This window comes from Monodon monoceros, unplaced genomic scaffold (assembly GCF_005190385.1).
Source record: "Monodon monoceros isolate NGI ecotype Baffin Bay Population unplaced genomic scaffold, NGI_Narwhal_1 Super_Scaffold_11, whole genome shotgun sequence".
Taxonomy (NCBI): Eukaryota; Metazoa; Chordata; class Mammalia; order Artiodactyla; family Monodontidae; genus Monodon; species Monodon monoceros.
Window position 1 is genome coordinate 114,054,532 of NW_021703767.1, and position 21,915 is coordinate 114,076,446.

The following is a 21,915-nucleotide window of genomic DNA, read 5'->3' on the forward strand; positions in this document are numbered from 1 at the left end:
TAAATAAAATTTAAAAAATAAAAATAAAAAAAAGCTATGGGGTGGCCTTGTCTTTCCCATAAACTTTCCTCCTTCAAAGCGACTCCAGATTTTAATTTTGACTTTGTTCCACCCTTATAAAACTGTGAAGGCACAATACTTGCACTTGATACAATTCTATTTTATTTAACAAAGAGGTGTGTAGGCAGGTATGTCTTCAAAGTGCTTTACATATATCGCCTCATATGACTTATTTCATAAACTTATGTTTGAGGCAAATGGGGTCGGGTAGGGACTTTCTGAAGCCTGACTTACCTCGCAGCCACTCTCCCCTTCCCCCCAGTGGAGAAGGGACAAGGAAAGAAGGAATTGAGCTGCTCCGGCGGACCAGGCCGCCTCCTACTTCCCGCAGCTGTCTTGCCAGTCTAGATCTAGCAGGGGGTCTCCACCCCTCGCCTAGATCCAGTCGGTGGGAGGGTGGGTGGTTTTTTCCGGGTCACTGGCGCACCCTTTCTGCTCCCAGCCACCTGTTCCGGTTCCATCCCGGCTCCAGGCTCTCTGGAGGGCGTCAGGGACATTCCAATCCTCCCACTACCCGCGCGGATGTCTCGGGAGAGGGGGGCACGATCGCTGTCCCTTTCCAGCGCCCAAGCTTTGACCAGGTTTCTTCTCAACCCCTAGTGACTTGAGTCACACTGGAGAGGAAAACAAGGATTGATAAATGGTTTGAAGGTTGTTTACAATGAACCAGCTGGCGAAGCCGCATCCCTAGCGACAGAGGCACTTTCTGGGCACCGTCTGCTCACGAGCAGACAATTGAAAGCCAAACAGCCGAGATGCCTCCTCGCCAGACCAAATATGGTCACAAGCGCTAAGTAGCCTCCCGTGGAAAGGCTGGCCTCGCTGGTGTCTCCCCGCGCCGGAGCGCACGCGGGCCGCCCTCAGGCAGAATCACGGATCAGTGCAGCGCTCCGGCGCTCCCGGCCTCGGCACCAGGCACTAAGGGAGGGCGCGGCGCCCAGGACCGGCCCTTACTCGGTCTGGGCCCCTCACCCGCGTGCCCTCCGCCGCCCCCAGCCTTGGTTTCGGTCCACAAGTCCTTGATTAAACAGGCTTGGGCCACTTTCCCTTTGATCCCGCCCCAAGTCCGTGGTAAACTCAAAGGAATGCAGATCCAGGGCTCCGCGGGAGAGGTCCGCGCGACCAGGAGGAGTGGGTGGAGGGCACCCGTCTCCTCTTACCCTGCAAAGTACCCAGCACGCCCAGGGTTTTCTGGAGCCGGGGGTGGGAGGAGGAGGAAGAGAAAGGGGAGAGACGAGCGGGGGCAGGCAGGCTGGGGACTTGGAGGTCATGCATAATTCAACAGCTCAACTTTCGGCCCCGCCTCTTTCCTGGGAGTGGGAGTTTGCTCCAAACTTTGTTTATGGGACAGTCCGGGAGCCGCGGCGGCCGCGCTGTCTGCTTCTCCTCAGCCTCCTCGCGGAGCGCGAGCGCCTGAGGCCAGTTCGGGGGATGTGAGAGCAGAAGGCCCTCGGCTGCCAGGCACCGAGTCTGGTCAGGATTTGCCAGCCGGGCCCCGGCTCCAGCCCTGCAAGCTCGGGACGCACCCTAGCGACCCAGGCCCGACAGCGAGTTCGGGCGGGACGGCGGCCGCCGCACGCCCAGACTCGGCTTCGCTGCGCGCCCAGGTAGTGTGCCCTCTGGCGCGTGCCCGCTCACCCGGCACCACTCCAGGGCGCCCGGCTCCTCGGGCTTCCGGAGTTGAGATGTCTTGGAGCTGGCTCCGGTTGAGACTTTGGGGGGCTGACTGCCCTGGAAAGTTTCGACCTGTCCTTTGCCACCAGCAGTTCAGCAGCGTCTCCAGTGCAGTTAACTCCCAGCAGCCACCCCATCCCCCCTTTCCTGGTAACTTCTTGGCTTCAAGAAAGTTGCATAATTCTCGAGGCCAGGAGGGACCCCTCCCCCCATCCGGCTGGTCTTAACTGCTGGGTGTCTGGGATCCCGAGGCAGACATCTATCTGTCTCTTTTGCTTTTTCTTTCTATTCTTCCCCCCGTATCCCCCTCTCCGACCCTCAATAAAAGGCTAATCTGACCTCCTTTCTCCTTGCAGAAGATGAATCCGGCCTCGGCGCCCCCTCCGCTCCCGCCACCCGGGCAGCAAGTGATCCACGTCACTCAAGACCTAGACACGGACCTCGAAGCCCTCTTCAACTCGGTGATGAACCCCAAGCCCAGCTCGTGGCGGAAGAAGATCCTGCCCGAGTCGTTCTTCAAGGAGCCTGACTCCGGCTCGCACTCGCGCCAGTCGAGCACCGACTCGTCCGGTGGTCACCCTGGGCCCCGACTGGCCGGCGGCGCCCAGCACGTCCGCTCGCACTCGTCGCCCGCGTCTCTGCAGCTGGGCACCGGCGCGGGCGCTGCGGGCAGCCCGGCGCAGCAGCACGCGCACCTCCGACAGCAGTCCTACGACGTGACCGACGAGCTGCCGCTGCCCCCAGGCTGGGAGATGACCTTCACGGCCACTGGCCAGAGGTACTTCCTCAAGTAAGTCAGCCTGGAGCTAGGGGGGACACAGGGTCACGATACCCAGGGTGTGCACGCTTGTTCTTGAGTGTGTGCGTGCGTGTGTGTGTGTGTGTGCGTGTGTATGTGTGTGTGTGTGTGTGTGTGAGAGAGAGAGAGAGGTGATGTGTCACCTTCCACCGCTGTTTCCCAGAGATCTGGGAGGCTGGAAATAGGGAGTGAGTCTCTGGGTGTTGGAATTGTAAGGGATCAGAAACTGAGTCTGGTGAAGTTCTTCCAGGGTTCTGGAAGTCACAAGAGATTCGGGACATGGAAACTCTTAGAGGTACAAGAAAAAAAAAACTTTTGGGAGAATTCTCATGAGACACATAGGTGACTATGCCCTGCAGCTGGAGTACTGATACAGACTCCTGGACCCAAACTCTTCCTTCCCTGCCCACTCTAAGTCAGATAATCAGAGCCTGGTCCACTGAGATATGACACCAACAAAAATGCTAGAGCAGATCTGAGGCTTGGGGAGGAGAGGGACTCTTGGTAGTGTAGGTGGTCTCCAGTCCCTCCATTCTTGGGAAAAGCAGTCTGGAAAAGTGAACACTGCCTGGTAGGCCTTACTGGTGACGTGATGACCACACAGCACCTGTGATGTAATTAGTAACTGCCCGGTGAAGTAGTTGTAGGCTGGGCAAATCAATTGTGTGGAAATTGGGTCGGAGTTTTATTATGTCGCCCTTGGTAACCTAAAATACCATCGAATCAGGAGCCTGCTTTGTCATTCTTCCCTTCCCTTTGTTCCAGCTTTTTGATGTAATGAAGTTTACATTTGAGTGGAATTAGACTGTATAGGAAAATATATTCATAGGCATAAAGAAGGTTGCTTCAATTGTGGTACCCTAAAATAATTATATTCTGGAGGAGAAGCCAAGCTGGAACTTGAAATGTAATTAGTGAGGTCATGGGGGGTCAGGCTATCAATGGCCTGGATTGAAGTCGTGCCAGCTGGACCACTTGGTCCAGGATTGCTTGCACTGGTGAGCTGTTCACTGCCATGGAGGGAAACTCCTCCTCTAAGAACTTGCCTTAGAATTTATGTTAAAGCCCATATTTCTTTGATTGAGTAGCTTTAGTTTAGACGTTAAGATGTTATGTGCTATTTTAAAAAGATAATCAACCCTTTCTTTGGCACTAATATTTGATACTTTGATTGCTGTGAGAGGACCCTAATAACAAATACACAAGGATGGATGAGGCTTATAATAGCCAACCCTTTGACTCATACTGGTGGCCAATTATTCCTTTCCCATCCCAAAGCTGTTGATGTCTTGTGCAAGGAGGAGTGCTTTAATTCTTTGCTGGGGTTGATGCATTGCTGAGAAGCCCTTGTCCTAAAACAGACTTGATGGTCATTTTAGTCCACAACTGGTCTTCTCCTGGGTTTTGAGTGACAGTGTGGACACGTACTCAGTGCTTTTCTTTTCTTTTTTAAATTATTTATTTTCGGCTGCATTGGGTCTTCGTTGCTGCGCACAGGCTTTTCTCTAGTTGCGGCGAGCTGGGTCTACTCTTCGTTGTGGTGCGCGGGCTTCTCGTTGCAGTGCCTTGTCTTTGTTGCGGGAGCACGGGCTCTAGGTGCGTGGGCTTCAGTAGTTGTAGCACATAGGCTCAGTAGTTGTGGCTCACGGGCTTAGCTGCTCTGCGGCATGTGGGATCTTCCCAGACCAGGGACGGAACCTGTGTCCCCTGCATTGGCAGGAGGATTCTTAACCACTGCGCCACCAGGGAAGTCCAGTGCGGAAGTCCAGTGCTTTGATTTCTGAATGGTTGGTGGAATTCAAGTATGTGATGTAATAGCATGATATTTTTCTAAGTGTGATGATATTGTTCCAAAGGATGGCATTAGTTTGTATACTATGTAAAGATCCAAAGTAGCATCTTGTATTGCTTTACTTAGGTAAATGCAGTTTTGAATATCTCACTGTGACTTTTATAGAAATGGACTTAGTAGTACCTACAAGTAGAAAAAGACCCAATAATTTCTAATAATTTTGGAGGCTATTTTTGGTCCCAAATGATTTTTGAACTGTGTTTATAAATATACACACACAAATATGTATATGATTGGTATAGCTGGTTGTTAAAAATATGAAATAAGAGCTGGGCTTGCCTAATATCTGAGGAAAGCTAGGGGGAAAAGATCCCTAAACAGAAAGAAAACAAAAGAGTTCCCTTTTATACAGGCTTTGAATGATTGGAGTAGCTCTAAAATATGTTTGTGAAACTAGGTTAAAAATGGAAGTAAGCCTTGGGTTTAGAGAAAGTTGATCTGCTCCATTTGCCTCACCCCCCCAACTAAAAGTCACTCCTCAGTCCAAAGCTGGGTGCATCTTCATTTCACTTTGGATAGTCAATAAAGACAACAACTGGAAAAACGTGTAAGCAGTAGGCCTGTAGGCTTGATCTGATGCTATCCCTGGAAATTTTTTGGCCAAGTAGCTAAGGGAATTTAAGAAATTAAGTCACTGTGACTTTTGTTTTTTGAGATAAGCAATCTGCCAGGAGTTCTCTGAATTTCTTTTGGAGCTTTGTTTAAAGTTGGAATAAGATAAATGTTATATGCCACACTTTGTAACACAGCCTCAAAAAGCAATGTATTTTGGTGGATTTAAGTAGAAGCTTGGAAAATGGTGGCAACTAACCCTGAATTAATTTTCATAAAATCTACCCATGACTTTGCCCCAACATCTGTGAAATGGGGCTAGCAGTAGAATTCTATTCTTGATTTTGTCAAGAGTTGAGGGCTTTATAAATCAGAAATCAAAGTATTTTATAATTGACAAGGTCATTTTCTTGGGAGGAAGGTTAGAAAACTGAGGCCAGGGAAGGGTATTGACGTGACTTGGGGAATGCCATTTGTGGTTATTTAATGGTGGACCCTGGACTGGCCCTCTAATCTGTTGTCATCTACTTAGGGAGCAGTTTTCCGTTTTCCCCACTCCCACCTTTATCCTCATGTCACTTCCCCAGCTGAACAATGAGCTTTATGGGATACAAAGCCTGGACATCTAAGAGGCTTTAAAAAACCTTTTTGTCATTTTCTCAGGCAAGATTGTTCCTAGGTATATGGTGTAATCACTTTCTGGTACCTGTTACAGGGCACCTTTTCTAAGCATTCACACCTTCCCTGTGGTGTTAGGGTAGCATTTAACAATGGGGAGGATAGAATGTTAAAACGCATGGCCTCTGAAGACTGCAATGTTCCTGCTGTTCTCTACAGCTCATAAATCAGGTTGGGGTGTGTAGGTGTTGGGCTCTTAGCAACTGGCACACTGACTTTGAACACTGATCACATTAAAATTTTTTTTAAATTTCTGGTTATAAATGGAATACATGTTTGGTGTACATAGACCAGAAAATAGAGAATTATAAAGAAGAAAGTGATCTGGATTCAGTAGAACTTTCCATTCTTGTAGAAAATTTTTATTTGAATAACATATTCTGTAAGAAAAATTATCCCCACTCTTAAATATAATTCCAACTATAACATTTGCTGGCACTCTCAATTTTTAGTAATAATTTTAGTGTTTTGCCTTTTCTGAAATGTGTGGTAGAAAATTATTTTTGTCAAAGTGATCTGTGCAGTTGGTACCAAACCCAATAGTATAAAAGGAGTTTTGTTGAAACACAATGGTTTCCTTCACCTTCTCAAGGCTCACAGAGGGAACCTTTCAATTTTTAATTTTTATTTTATTTTTAAAAATAAATTTATTTATTTATTTTTGCCTGCATTGGGTCTTTGTTACTGCTTATGGGCTTTCTCTAGTTGCCACGAGTGGGGAGCTACTCTTTGTTGCAGTGTGCAGGCTTCTTACTGCGGTGGCTTCTCTCGTTGCGGAGCACGGGCTCTAGGCATGCAGGCTCAGTAGTGGTGGCGCACGGGCTTAGTTGCTCCGCCGTGTTTGGGATCTTCCCAGACCAGGGCTCAAACCCATGTCCCCTGCACTGACAGGTGGATTCTTAACCACTGAGCCACCAGGGAAGCCCCTTTACGGTATTTCTGATTCCCCATTTTGTAAGTCAAGGAGGTTTGGGTGGCTATCAGTTCCACAATTTGCTTTTTGTTAGTGACACCTTAATATTCCAAAGCTCTGAACCCATAACCAATAAAAGTTTTGTGCTTTGTCCCCAAATTGACTTTTTTATTCATAAATTATTCTTGAAGTTGAAAAACTGGAGGCAACATTTAATATAATTTATTGCCTTGTGTATTAACATTGGATCTTAGACTTGCACATTGTGTCTGGTGTCAGGACTCCTGGGACACTCAAAGGAGGATATATCCAGCCCCAAAGTCATAGGGATTCTTTCTTTTCACTCTTCATCAGTTGTTAAAATTTGTGTTACCTTTTAGCTTCTTCATCTTTGGATCTTGACTTTCTTAAACATTTTTTCCTATTATTTCTAATTGCCTTTTTATATGTTTATATACTATTTGCCTTTATTATGATCTCAAAATTTTCCAGGCTCTCAATCCCCTGGGTTCTGTCAGGTCTCCTTTCCTTAAGCTTTTATGTCCAGATTCCCTCATCTTTCTGTTCCATTCTTGTTGCTCTCTAGCTCTACAACAGAGCTGTCATCCTTAGGGCTTCTCTTTACTTCTTTCCATGGCTAGGAGTGCTGTTTGTTTGTCTTCCTCTTTTTTGGTTTATGCCCTCATTTTGCTGGAGTACATACTTGAGAAACTGTTTTTTTTTAATTAATTAATTAATTAATTTTTGGCTGCCTTGGGTCTTCATTGCTGCACATGGGCTTTCTCTAGTTGAGTCGAGCGGCGGCTACTCTTGGTTGTGGTATGTGGGCTTCTCATTGCGGTGGCTTCTCTTGTTGCGGAGCACAGGCTCTTGGCGCGCGGGCTTCAGTAGTTGTGGCTTAGTTGCTCTGAGGCATGTGGGATCTTCCCCAACCAGAGATCGAAACCGTGTCCCCTGAATTGGCAGGCGGATTCTTTTTTTTTTTAAAGAGAGATGGCTTTTATTATTTATTTATTTATTTTATTTATTTATTTTTGGCTGCGTTGGGTCTTTTGTTGTTGCAGGTGGGCTTTCTCTAGTTGCGTTGAGCAGGGTCTACCCTTGGTTGCGGTGCATGGGCTTCTCATTGCGGTGGCTTCTCTCATTGCGGAGCATGGGCTCTAGGTGCGCGGGCTTCAGTAGTTGTGGCACATGGGCTCAGTAGTTGTGGCTCGTGGGCTCTAGAGCAAAGGCTCAGTAGTTGTGGGACACGGGCTTAGTTGCTCCGTGGTATGTGGGATCTTCCCAGACCAGGGATGGAACCTGTGTCCCCTGCATTGGCAGGAGGATTCTTAACTGCTGCGCTACCAGGGAAGTCCTATTTCACGGTATTTCTAAAGATTAGATAACATATTTGAAGTGTCTGGTACATAGTAGACTTTCCGTACAAGTTCGTTCTTGCTTCCCCTTGCCTCCCCACATGCATATGCTGTCTACCTGGCCAAAATCGGATGCAGAGACCTTGCTAGTAGGATAAACTAATTTTGACTCTCAGTTATTGTTTGGTGCTGAATGAAGCCTGGATCTGGAATTGCAAGCTGGTTTTTAAAATTGTAAATAAAGACTGAGAATCAATTTTCCTGTTAAAAATCCTAAATAGGAATGCCCCCCACAGATTCCCTTTTGCTGCCGCATCTTGGGCAGAGGATGTCTAACCTCTTCTGAGGAGGGTCTACTTTCTAATTTCTGGAATCTGGCTTGTAGCTACTAGTGGAGCCCCGTTTGTGTGTGGGAGGGGGAGTGAGATTGAGAAGTGGGGTGAGAGGAAGAGGGGAGGTAATTGACATTGGTTGATTACCTGCTCTATTCCAGAGGAGGCAGGGAGCTATAAGTCAGTACTTCCCAGAGAGGCAGCGCCAGGATCACCCATGGAACACACTCCTGACACATGTGTAAGGAAACTTTATTCATAACCCTAGGTGCTTTTCACACGTTCTTTTAACTCTCACAGTGACCTGTGAACAGGTACATGTTATTTTCTCATTTTACTGTTGAGGAAACTGAGGCACAATAAGGTTGAGTAAATGGCCCAGGGTCACATAACAGGCGAGTGGCAGAGGTGGGATTAGAATTATGTGATTCTCAAACCTGTACTTCTGCACTTGTACTGTACTGCCTCATGTCAGTTACACGCCCATAAATAGGCCCTGTAACTAGGTATCCTTGGTGACCAGACAGCTTTGGAGTGGTGGATGGAGCATTAGAGTTTGCTTCTAAACTCAGTCTGGGTGATCAAATTTGGAGCCCTCAGTGCTGGAGAGAGAGAGAAATGATGAACCAAACCAGAAATGGATAGTATACCTACGATGACTATTTTTTCTTCTCATTGAGATTTTCACCATTAATAAATCCATATCATTTTACAGGGCACACAGATGTGACATGGAGGGCGGATGACTTAATTTATGTCAGGATTGGGTATGTTGCTGAGGACTTGTTCAGAGGGTTAGTTAGATGTTAGTAAAGTAGCTTACAGGAAAAAAAATTACTTCTCATTGTCTTTATAATTGCAAAGATTGATGAGAAATACATTGCTTAAAGGGTTGATTCAGTGTCAGTTTTTGTTTGTTGACAAATTAAGACGTGTAGGAATTACACCCTTACTTATCATCTCTGCCTTTCCCGTCCTCCCTCAATGAAATATCTAACCACAGGAGAGGATGGTGGAAGTAAATGAATCCACCAATCCAGGGGATAATTTTTTTTTAAAGGGTGATTTGGAAGACTGAGGACTGAAGTAATAAACTTTTTATTGAAGGGGAAATTCTGAGGGGATGGCCCTTCTGCTGGTCTGTGGGGGACTGTGAATGTTTTAGTGCATTGAAATATCAGCAGAGCAATGTTTTCCAAAGTGTATTCCTTGGAACCCTAGTCCACTCAGATACTTTGTGAACAAAAAGTTCCTGGACCAATAGATTTGGGATATGTTGCAGGCTCTGTCCCTCTCTTGGAATTTCACAATACACGTTCAAGACTCCGGAGTCACTTGTTACAAAACTAGTTTATTTTTAAGCCAATATTTCACAAGCGTATTTGACTTTTGAACATTTTTATTCCAACTATTATCTCATACTGTCCACCTAGGAATGTCCTGTGGACTTTGGGAAGCGTTTTTGTGACTTCCATTGTTATTTCTCTAGTTGAGAGTTTCATGTTTAAATCAAGTTACAGTTTTTCTTTTCAGTGTGCTTTGAGTAGATGTATTATGTTTTCATTTATATTTCTTGATTTAACAGTTAGTTACCAATGCTAAGTGGGATATAACACATAAAAACCCAATAATTATGGTACATTGTGAAAGGGTCATAATCCTGATTTTATTTTAAAAAGTGTGTGTGTGTCTGTCTGATAGAGGGTTACATACCAAACTGTGTTCGATGGTCATTTGTGGGATTATGGAGATTTTTCTTGTCTACTTTTTGCCTTTCTGTATGTTCCAAATGTCGCATAATAAACATATTTCTTTCTAAATCGGAGGAAGAGGGAAGTTATAAAAACCACAGGAGAAAGCAAGCAAAGAGGCAGGGGAAGATGGAGTGGTAGATTTGGGTAGGTGTATGGGGCATGGGAGGGATCTTGTAGCCTTAGCTCAGTAACTGAAGCCTGGAGCTTATGTTCTAAGGAGATCCTCTTTGGGACTGCTTGTGTTTTTCTTGTTTTGGGTTCTTTTTAAAAAAATTTTTATTGAAGTATAGTTGAATTACAATGTTGTGTTAATTAATGCCATACAGCAAAGTGACTCAGTTATACATGTATATGTATTCTTTTTCATATTCTTTTCCATTATGGTTTATCACAGGATATTGAATATAGTTCCCTGTGCTATACAGTAGGACCTTGTTGTTTATCCATTCTATAGATACCAGTTTGCATCTGCTAATCTGTTTTGGGTTATTTTCTTTAGAAATGAACACCGTAATTGCTAAAATCTTAACCAAAAATTCTCCAGAAAAGTCAGGATAAGAAGTAGACTTAATGGCAAATCTTCTGAATTTCCTTCAACATATTCTTTATTTGCATACACTTCTTCCTGGACTTCTAGATTTTATTGAATGTTCCATCTAGACCCAGCGGATGATAAAGGGATAAACGATGTTTGCTGTTAGATGAAGCGAAACCAGGAATATATGCGAAGTGCTTTGCTCTGCGCCTGGCACAGCGAGCAGCCCTGAAAGTTTACTTACTCCTGTCTTGTTCCTGGTTGAGATGGTGGTGGGGGCAGTGCTCTCCCAGGGCCTTGCCTTTGTGCCATCTTAAAGGTCTTCAGCCATTTCAGCATTTACAACAAAAAATCATCGCACTCTTCTTGTGTGCCAACACAGTGCACTGCGCCCGGGGGTGGGGGGGAGAAATGTGGCAGCTTTTCGGACCTCAGGCAGCTGACAGTCTAGCTGGAGAGACATGGGGAATACAGACAAAACCAGGCTAAATAGCCTCCTTCTGACCTGTGTGCAGCTGCCCTCCTGGGTTGGAAGCACTTTGAGGTGTGTCACAATAAGGCTGTCATTTCTATAGGTCTGAAACTTGCAGCTGGGCTGACCGTCTTTTGGCTTCTCCCATTGGCTGTGCTCCTGGCCTCAGGAACTTGGCACAAGCTGCTACCTGTGCCTGGAATATTATTTCCCCGCTTTTTGCCCGGTTAATGCCTACACTACCTTTAGGCATCACCTTAGATGCCAGCCCTGCAGGGGTTTTCGCCTGACTCACAGCCCCCGCACTGGCTTAGATGCTCCTGCCAGGTTCTCCCACAGCCCTCTGTGTCTCCGCAGATGTAGCACTGCTGCTATAATACTATCGTTGTGTGGTTGTTTTTTTTTTTGGCCACACCGTTCGGCATGTGGGATCTTGGTTCCCTGACCAGGGATCGAACCCGCACCCCCTGCAGTGGAAGCCCAGAGTCCTAACCACTGAACTGCCAGGGAATGCCCCATATTACTGTTGATTTATTTCTCTTTCTTACTACAGTGTAACCTCCTTGAGGGCAAGAATGATGTTTTTCTTGCTTGTCATTGTATAACCTGAGCACAGGGCCTGGCACATAGGTAGGTGCTTGATAAGGAAAGAATCCCATAATATTTTCTTTTAAATCTTTGCAACCTTGCACCCTGGAATTCTTCATAGGAATCTGCCGTGTTCAGGAATGTAGTTCCATCAGGTCTGTGCGCATCCTGGATCGAAAGTTTACAATCCTAGCTCCACGTACTAAATGCAGTGGAGAGGAAGATAGATGAAGGGTGGGTGTTCAAAGAAGTCTCTGTAAAGGTGGTTGGGCATAAATGGAGTCTTGAAAAATGGGAAGAATATGGGCAGGTGAGCAGAAGGGCCTTCCAGGAAAGAGGGGATAGGAAGAGAAGTGCAGAAGCAGAAATGCTAAGTGTCTATTTTTGAGGCCAAGAAGAACCTGGCCTGACTTAGCTTGAAGATAAGTATTGGTTGTTAGATGACCATGCATCCCATTGAGGCTTTAGAACCTCAGCTAGGATGGGTACACGGACCTTTCACTAGTCCGTGTGGCAGCTTCCTCATCCCTTCATTGAGATCCACCAATCCTAGAGTTATCTGAGTGTAGCATAAGACCCCACCATTGTCCCTTATGTTGAGGTCTTCCTAGTTCTTTAGGGAACTAAGCACTTTATACTAACGTATGTGTCTGAAATTATAGTGCTTTCCTAGCAAAGCAGCCATTCCTTTGTCCATCCATAGATCCATTCGTTGGTCATATATTTAATTTAGCCTGTGCAGTTCCACCATAGTGGGTGGTCTTTGCTCTCCAAGTTAGTGAGGTACGGGGCTACCCTCGACTCAGGCCCATCCCCACTGAATCTGCCATCTCTGCTTGTAAATGAATAGCTTGCAGGTCTGGTTGTTCCCAGAATACTCTTGTAGTTTTGGATGAGGCTGGTCACCTGGGCACAGACAAAACTGAGATTCTGGAACCACAGTTAATCCACCAAAGCCCACCTAGGCCCTGAGCAGCCCGTGGCCTCCCTCTCAGGGGAATCCTTCCGAGGCTCTTAGTGAAGCCCACTGGGAGCCTTTTCACACTCACTCATGATGCTGAATCACGTGTTAATGTTTTCAGATGACTTCACATTAAAAAATATTTTTCAAATAGGTAATAAGTACATGTAAATGACAAAATTTTCAATAGTACCAAAGCATGTACTGTGAGAAGTCTCTTTTACCCTCCCTCTAGTCCTCTGGTACCCTCCCCAGCATACCAGTTTCTTTTGTCTTTCCAGAGAAACTCTGTGTGAGTACGAGTATGCGTATGTATATGTAAATTAAATGTGTATTCCCACCTAGACTATTTTCAATACAGTACAAATGGTACATGCTCTTCTCTGCCTTCCCTTTGTCACTTAGTGTATCTTGGTGTTTATTCCTCTTCTGTACATAAATATCTGCTTTATTTCTTTAAGGGCTACATAGTATTCCATTGTATGGATGTACAGTGAATTTCTTAATCTGATCCCCTATTGATGGACACTTAGATTGTTTCTGATTTTATTTTTAAGTATAAAGATATTATATGCTCAGCCACTACTGGAGGGAGGAAAGTGGAAAATAGATTCTTCTGATTTTCCCTGGATCCCTATTTAGAGACAACCGTTGTTAACGCTTTATCTAGAGAATTACTTGCATAAAGAGCAGAGACTCTCTGGCTCCTACCTAATTTATTAGATATCTAATAAATCTATTAGATATCTAGCTTATCTGTTATCTAATTTCCCTATCATCTACTGTTCTACCTATTAACCAATATACCTACCCTTCTTATACAAGGGTGATACATGGGCTGGCAAATGCACTGGCCAGTTAGATGGATGCCCAACCAATCGGAATGAGTAGCATAGCAGTGTGAAGTAGCTGAGCCTGTATCTCAGTGCTACTCAAAGTGTAGTCCGTAGACTGACTCCGGTGTGCTAATGTTACGGGCCTGTGATGAGCTAGATACAGAAGTCGAGAGTGTTTAGAAACTTTTATAGCAAAATAACATTGCTGTGACATCTAAGCACATGATCAATGGGATTGCCTTGTGGAACAGGGTAGTTTGGGTGCGTCAAACTTGTGTGATAAGTCACATGTGGCCTGAGCTACACACAAGCCATCTACAGTAGGACCACATACTTGGCTTGGCAGATTGAAAATAAAAAACACTAGTGCTTTACAACAGGTAGTTTGAGAAGCACTAATCTATTCCTCTCTCCTTAATTCTATCTATCTATCATCTATCCATCCATCCATTTACCTACCTATCATTTTATTTTTCCATCCACCCTTATAACTATCTTTTAGATATCAACCAACTAATCAATCAATTAATCACACCTTTCATTAACTTAAGAATAATCAACCAAAGATGTTGAATAACTAGTCTCAATATGGAAACAAATTCTATGGCACAAAGGTTGTATATGATTAATTTTTCAGTACATAATATATTTTATGTCTTTGTGGCCCCCTACACTAACTCTTTGTTTTAAAAATATGCTTTGACACACTTCAATTCTGAACACTGAAGATAAATTCAAATTCTGTTCTTTTTGGTGACTAATTTACCTGTAAACATGGCTAGCTATAGACTCAGTAATTAAAACATGGCTCCTAAGCCAGGGATTGTGGGTTCGTGTCCTACCTGGGGTGCCAAAACAAAACAAAACAAACAAAACATGGTGACTGTGGAAAAATGCATATGCTGGATTGTTTATTAAAATATATTTTCCTTTGTGATGGCTTTTCTGCAAATACTGAGGTATGAATATTTGTCTTTCTCCCAGTTTGCCCATGGAAAACCTTTCTTGGCTTAGGTGTTCACAGGTTGAGGAAGCAACTGTGATAGTCCATCAAAGGTAGAAAACACAAGCAAATGATAAATATAACCAAAAGGAACAGACATACTTTTTTTTTTTTTTTTTTTTGTGGTACACGGGCCTCTCACTGCTGTGACCTCTCCCGCTGCGGAGCACAGGCTCCGGACGCACGGGCTCAGTGGCCATGGCTCACGGGCCCAGCCGCTCCACGGCATGTGGGATCTTCCCAGACCGGGGCACGAACCCGTGTCTCCTGCATCGGCAGGCGGACTCCCAACCACTGCACCAACAGGGAAGCTCCCAGACATAACTTTTACTGACTTGATTTTATTTTTGGAATTCTTCTTAAAGATTGCTTTTTGGGAATGCCCTGGCAGTCCAGTGGTTTGTACTCCGAGCTTCCACTGCTGGTGGCCCAGATTCGATCCCTGGTTGGGGAACTAGGATCCTGCAAGCCGCATGGCCAAGAAAAAAAAAGACTGCTTTTTAACATACTCTCATCAAAAAATTTAAGCAGAGCTGAAGGATATAAAGTGAAAAAAGTACTCCACCCTCTAGTTTTACTCAGATAGAACCACTGTTCACAATTGCTTGTGTATCTTTCAGGGATTTATTATGTATACACATGACCTCATTTATACTTGCATCAGTTGGATGTTTTGGGATCTTGGGAATCACAGCTTAGGTGGTCTTTGTTTCTGGTTGACCCTCACACAGCCTCAGGACTGAGAATAGATATGGGTTAAATTCTGGAGAAATTCATGTGATGCCTGAGGGGGAGGTCTCAGGGTGAGAAACCTTGGGGTAACTATAGTTCAGAGACTGGGATTTGGCTTTGTGGTTCAGAAAATTGTTGCCCTTGGTGCTCCAAAACTGATCAGGGTTTCCAGGGCTGTCTGATGTGGGCTGTACTGGGATGAAATGGGGATAGACATTGTAACTGCAGTTTCGGGATTCACAAGCCGTGACTTGAATATTCTGCCACTCTGGAATGAAGGTACTCGTACGAGTGATTTTTTTTTTTTTTTACTATCTCTTTTTTTTTTTATTTAAAGACTTTTAAGTTAGGCTCCATTCTAGATATTTTATATTGCCCCCTTCACAATCCTTTTTGGAACAAATGTGTTATCATTTCATTGGTGATATGCCATCCCTGCAGATAGAGCATATGAGTGATTTAATCACAGGGAAGTTGCTTTGGTGGTGCTGGAAAAGGGAAGAAGTGAAATCAATCATTTGAGGGATAGTGAAATCATTTCAGGGATATTAGAGAGGTAAATTTGAAAGGGTTTGCTGATGGATTAGATAAGGGCAGTGAGGAAAACAGGTGAAATGGAAAATTTGCAGGTTGCTGGCTATATAATGGCTTGAATGGTGGTGCTTCTAGTTGTAACAAGCAGTACTGGAAGGTTTAGAAGAGGTTGAGAAGTGTTTTAGCATGTTGAGTGTAAGGTGACTTTAAGATTTCCAAGGGAGATATATATATATATATTTTTTTTCTTTTTCCAGGTGACTATATCTACCTATTAGATAGGTAGATATATTATCTATATAACTGTATTATCTACATATATTATCTATATAACTATAACCGTATATATATATTATTATTGTTCAAATCCAGGTGTGGATGAGATTCCTTAGAGAGAGGTTACTTATAGATTGAGAAGAAAGGAGAAGTGCCGTTAGACTTGGTAAATGAGATGGAGAAGAAACAGCCAGAAATATATAGGAGGAAATCCAGAAAGTAATGCCCCAAATCCAGGGAAGTTCAAGAAGGAGGAAGGGTTAATTTTGTGGCATGTTTCTCAGAGGTCAAGGAAGATGAGAACTGAAAAATGTCCAGTGAATGGTTTTTCCACTGAGGCCACTTTCTTTCTCCAGGGTTGGGCCAGGTCAAGGGCCTGGGGCACTAATTCGGATAAGATAGCTTTTGAAGAGAGAAAAATGATGAAAATAAGCATATGAATTAGATAAGGCGTGTCCCACAAATTCCCACCTCGGCTGAGGTGTCCTGCTAAGGAGCAAGGTGCTCTCCCTGTAGAGATCCACTGGCTGTCTAGAAGGACCACACATTTGCTTATTTAAATATCTGGTTAAAATGAGGTCTGAAATCAGTGTTTTATAACTAACTGAGATAAGTTACAAGACTTGGGTAAAAATATTACTCTAACTGATATGATGATCACTTGCCACGAGGAAAGTTGCCATCTCCAGTCCTCGCTGTGGTCAAATTTTGTCACAGTTTGTAGCTCACAGGACTGTCACTGCTGAGACGCGTCATACTTAATTGCAGCCATAAAAATAGCAGATTACGTTTGGAGAGTATCAGTTAAAAATTTATGAAAAAGAAATTTATGGTTCAGAATATTATGTAACTGTAGTTTCAGATAAACGTTTATCATTCCATCTTTGTTTCTCCATTTGCCGGAACTGATTTTGATAGCTGGCAAAGGGGATTCTGAAATTAATGCAGGTGAATGCCCTGGGTCAGTTTATCCTCTCACAGTGTAAGTAAATGAAACATGCTTGATTTTATCAAACTGGTTTGAGTTTGAATACATTTTATAGTTAAAGCTGGGATTGTGGTTAAAAGCCTATTCTGCTGCATTTTGCTAATATGGGAGCATCGTGGTCCTGTTACTGGTTTGGGACTTGTGTGAACATGTGAATTTAGTAGGAGGGATTAAGAGTCATAAAAGAAGCAGTAAACTTCAGTGCTGCTTATAAGATGACTTATGTTTTCTGTAGACGCACTCTCTAGTGCAATTGTCACCACTTTTATGGGTCTTAGTTTTCGGTACTATGTGAAATATAAACCTTTGCATATAGGACTTTTGGCAAATATGAATTCTTGTTACATAACTATATCATCCAGAATATGTTTGGCTATTTGTGCGTTTTAGCATAAAATCCAACCATAAATATGTACTGTAGTAAAAACTTGTAGGAAGGAAAGACAGGAATGGAGAAAGAACACCTACTTAAAGGTCAAGCTGTACCCAGATGTGTTTTTATTTTTATTTTATTTTTTTTATAAGATTTACTCTTTTTTTAAAAAAAAATTATTTATTTATTTAGGGCTGTGTTGGGTCTTCGTTTCCGTGCGAGGGCTTTCTCTAGTTGCGGCAAGCGGGGGCCACTCTTCATCGCGGTGCGCGGGCCTCTCACTATCGCAGCCTCTCTTGTTGCGGAGCACAGGCTCCAGACACGCAGGCTCAGTAGTTGTGGCTCACGGGCCTAGTTGCTCCGCGGCATGTGGGATCTTCCCAGACCAGGGCTTGAACCCTTGTCCCCTGCATTAGCAGGCAGATTCTCAACCACTGCGCCACCAGGGAAGCCCCCCAGATGTGTTTATAAATTATGGTCCGTTTTTTCCATACGCTTTTTAAAAAGTTTAGTTATCTTATCTATGGTCTGAAAAAAGTTAAACTTGCATTTATTGATCTGGCATTTCTGTAAGCATGAAGATGGCAAGGGCTGTGTTTGGGGCTTCGGAAAGTTCTCAAGCAAAGGTCCAAGGGCCGTAACCCATACGGGACACAGTGGAGACATTGTTCTTTCTGTTTGTCCGTTGCTTACATTTTAATAACTATTGAGTAGTCGGTGATTATTAACAGATATTTAACAGTAGGAGCAGAGGAGAGTGTAGAGTCATTAGGAACAATTTGGAGTGTCAACATTAAGAAATGATTTTAAAGGTTAGACTCAGAATTGTTGAAACTTTTGCCTGAAACTTTGACAGGTGGCTAGACCAACACAGCCTTTTTTAATTATTAGCCATAGTGAAATGAGTCAGGTTTTGCCACAGTGCTTTTCAGTTAACCTGATAATTGGCCAGCCCTAGTTAATTGGTTGAAAACCATCACAGGACTTCGATTTTCCACTTGCTCATGCACTGGAATGTCCAGCTTACCTTATGTGTGTGAATAAAAAATCCCACGATCTAAGTGCATTGTCCATACTCACCTTAAAGCTGAGTATCGGTAGCATGTTAAGTTTCAAGAGTTCTCGGAAGGTCCTTCTGAGGCCTGGTAAACACCTTGGTGACTGGTACATATCTCTTTGGAGTCTAGTTTTGAGAGCTGCTGAAAAAGAGTATTATAAACTTGCAAGTGATCATGGAGGTGTAAACTGATGCTGTGGAGTTGCTTCAGCTGAAGTGAAAGATTATATTTACTGACACTACAAATGGGTTTTTAAAACAATGTCTGTTTTGTACAGTGACAGTCGAGTCTGCCAAGAGTAGAACAGAAAAGTTGCATTGTGGAATAAGATAAAAGAACACTGCATAATAAATAATATCTAATACCATTAAAATATAAAGTTTCCTTTCCAAAATGTAAATAGGAGCTTCTAAATGAATGTTTTAAGAATCTGATTTTACTTTGATTTGTCCAGTGACTTGATGCATAAAGTGATTATGACTCAGAATATGTCCAGATCTAGACTATTACAGTAAATAATACATCTGTATAGCATGTAAAAGATAAATAAACCTTCAATGACATTGTGTTTTAGTGATAGCGTAGAAATTGTTTTTTATTAGAATAGGTCAAAAGTAGTTCATTAGCAATAAGCAAAATGTTATCATCCACCAGTTTCTAAGACTAGAATAACATATCTGATCCAAACTCTACTGGTTCTAACCTTTATCCATAGACAACATCACTGGTCTCTGAAAATCAATGAGGGAACACAGGCAAAGGGTAAGCTATAGAAACCTTTACTAAGTCTTTTAAGAAGCAAGGGTGGGGCGTACTTCCCTGGTGAAGCAGTGGTAAAGAATCCGCCTGCCAACGCAGGGGACACAGGTTCTGTCCCTGGTCTGGGAAGATCCCACATGTCGGGGAGCAACTAAGCCCGGGCGCCACAATTACCGAGCCTGTGCTCTAGAGCCTGCAAGCCACAACTACTGAAGCCTGCGCGCCTAGAGCCCGTGCTCCGCAACAAGAGAAGCCACTGCAATGAGAAGCACGCGCACTGCAACCAAGAGTAGCCTCCGCTCGCCACAACTAGAGAAAACCCACACGCAGCAATGAAGACCCAACACAACCAAAAATAAATAAATAAAATAAATAAATTCATTAAAAAAAAAAAAAAAGAAGCAAGTGTGGGGATCTTTTACACCCTTGTTGTAAAGATTGATTGGCTCTTGCCCTGAGTGGATTTTGAACACAAGGAGAGATTGCATGGAATTAAAAATTGTTCTTTAAAAAATGTCTTATCCTGGTGGAGAAGCATTTATCTGAATCCAGTGGGGAGGACCAAAAACGTTGCTTAAAAGGCTTTTAAGAAGGTTAGGCACAACTCTTTTGCCAAGTGGACTAGCTGAATAAGGGAGATCCAAATATTCAGAGTCCTGTTAGTGTCTTGTGCAGTTATAAAATCGCAAAGGTGAACTTTTGGGGAGGTGGTTTGTTGAGAGGTGGGGAAGATAATCGGATAAGTAACAAGCGTTTAGAAAGATAAGGGTTTATAAAAGACCTTCGAGATGTTTGTAGATGTCCTTTGCTATAGGACAAGGCCAGAAATGTTACCTGAGTTGTTTATGGGAAGATGGAAAAGCTAACTTTAGTTTACTCAGAATAACAAAGAAGAATGATTTATTCATTTAAAGAGTGGACTTTGGAGTCCATCACTAGGACTTTTTGGGATGGGCTGACTTGAAAGCAGAGAAAATATAACCAGGTGGCCCTTCAAGGCAGCCCAAATATAAAGTATCTGACTTCAAAAAAAAAAAATAGTATCTGACTTCATTTCTTCCTGGCTGGACGTGCGAAGATGCCCAGATCTCTGTTCAAGCCAGCGTTTCTGGTCTCAAGCCCGATGGTAGAGTGGCCGGCTTTGATTTGCTTCCTGCCCGAAGCTTGCTTTGGGTGAATTTAAAAACCTGTTTGTTTCACCCGTCATCCGGCTGGGCCTTACCCATAATTCCTGCACTTTGATTATGGGGGTTATTATAGGACAAGAGCTTCTTTGTAAAAGAGCATGTTTAATACTCTGGGGTGTAGCGTGACTAGCGGATATAAATTGTATGGAAGCAATTAAACTCGAAGGAAATGTCATGTGGGCTGAATTTAAACATACAGACTTGTGGCATTGATTTTTTTTTTTTTTTAACTTACACCGAGAAGGGTGGAGAGGAAAAAATAAAGGAAGAAAGGAGAGAAATAGGCCAAGAGAGTGAGGGAGACAAGAGAAAACGAATCATTTTGAACACGTGGTTAAAACTCCGAAGTTCAGGGCCAGTTTTATGCTAATGCCATTGCCCTTCATATGAACTCTTTAAAAATACAAATGTCAGGGAATTATACTCCATTTGGGGACTTGTATCCCTTTTTGCAGTTGGTCGGTCCCTTTCGATTCAAGGCATGTGTGTATCTAACAGTGGAGTGATTTTGGGGGAATATGTTAATAAACAGGACTGAGGGTAGCCAGCCCATAATGACTGTGAGGGTGCTTATCACTCCAGTTTTCTCTCCATTTTGTGCTCATGGCCTCTGTATATTTCATACAGAGTGTCTCGTCTTTGGACTTCTGATTAAGAGTAGTGTATCGGGGCTTCCCTGGTGGCGCAGGGGTTGAGAGTCCCCCTGCCGATGCAGGGGACACGGGTTTCGTGCCCTGGTCCGGGAAGATCCCACATGTCGCGGAGCAGCTGGGCCCGTGAGCCATGGCCGCTGAGCCTGCGCATCCGGAGCCTGTGCTCTGCAACGGGAGAGGCCACAACAGTGAGAGGCCTGCGTATCGCACAAAAAAAAAAAAAAAAGAGTAGTGTATCATTTCTCTCACTGGCCTGGAATGTTCTCCGTCTCCTGCTTGGTCTAGCCAACTCCATCTCCTCTCTGACACCTTATTGGACCAACCAGCTAGAAGGATCTCCTCCTCCTTCTTCAGACCCCATAGGAATTTGATCTGTATGGGTAATTTGGCAATTGATCTTTCCTACTGTCCATTAAAATATTGTGTAAGGCTTGTTAAATGAATGGATTTATTTCACTTTACCCAGCATTTCAACTCTCGGAATATGGACCTGGTGTTGTGTTGTCCTTCATGCCTAGTGCCTGTGGATACGAAGGAATAATTTTTGAGATCAAGGCTAATGCTGAACATGCTTTTGAAATGATCAAAATGTTACTGAGTGGTCAGAGGCAGAAAAGGATGCCTTTTCTTTTATTCGGCTGCACCATGCGGCATGCGGGATTTTAGTTCCTGGACCTGCACCCCTTGCGGTGGAAACGCGGAGTCTTAACCACTGGACCTCCAGGGAAGTCCCAGAAAAGGATGCTTTTAGATTAGATGTAACAGTACAACGAGTTGGATTTGAATTTGAGTGTTAGAAGTTATAGGCAAACTTGATTATTTTGCACCAAGGGAGAGTGCTTATGCTTTATTTTCATTCTTTATATTAAGGACAAAGAACTGAATTTTATCCCATTTGTATCTCTGCAGTGCCCAGCCCAATGCCTGGCACACATCATAGGAATTCAATTAATATTTGCTGAAAGAAATATAAATAATTAAAAATTTC

The 21,915-nt window shown here is 43.6% G+C and overlaps 1 protein-coding gene across 4 annotated transcripts in view; it reads left to right on the plus strand.

Annotated features, from left to right (window-relative positions):
* Window positions 1-1,094: 1,094 nt before the first annotated feature.
* The window catches only part of WWTR1 (WW domain containing transcription regulator 1), a 132,696-nt gene continuing 111,875 nt past the window's right edge, over window positions 1,095-21,915 (plus strand). For 2 of the 4 annotated variants that reach the window (XM_029214321.1, XM_029214324.1), the window contains exons 1-2: window positions 1,095-1,172; window positions 2,091-2,524. In XM_029214321.1, coding sequence (XP_029070154.1) covers window positions 1,146-1,172; window positions 2,091-2,524 — 461 coding nt within the window. In that variant the 5' untranslated portion in view covers window positions 1,095-1,145. Of the gene's footprint in view, window positions 1,173-1,227; window positions 1,668-1,750; window positions 1,885-2,090; window positions 2,525-21,915 lie in introns of those variants that run through there. The other 2 variants (XM_029214322.1, XM_029214323.1) reach the window with 2 other exon arrangements.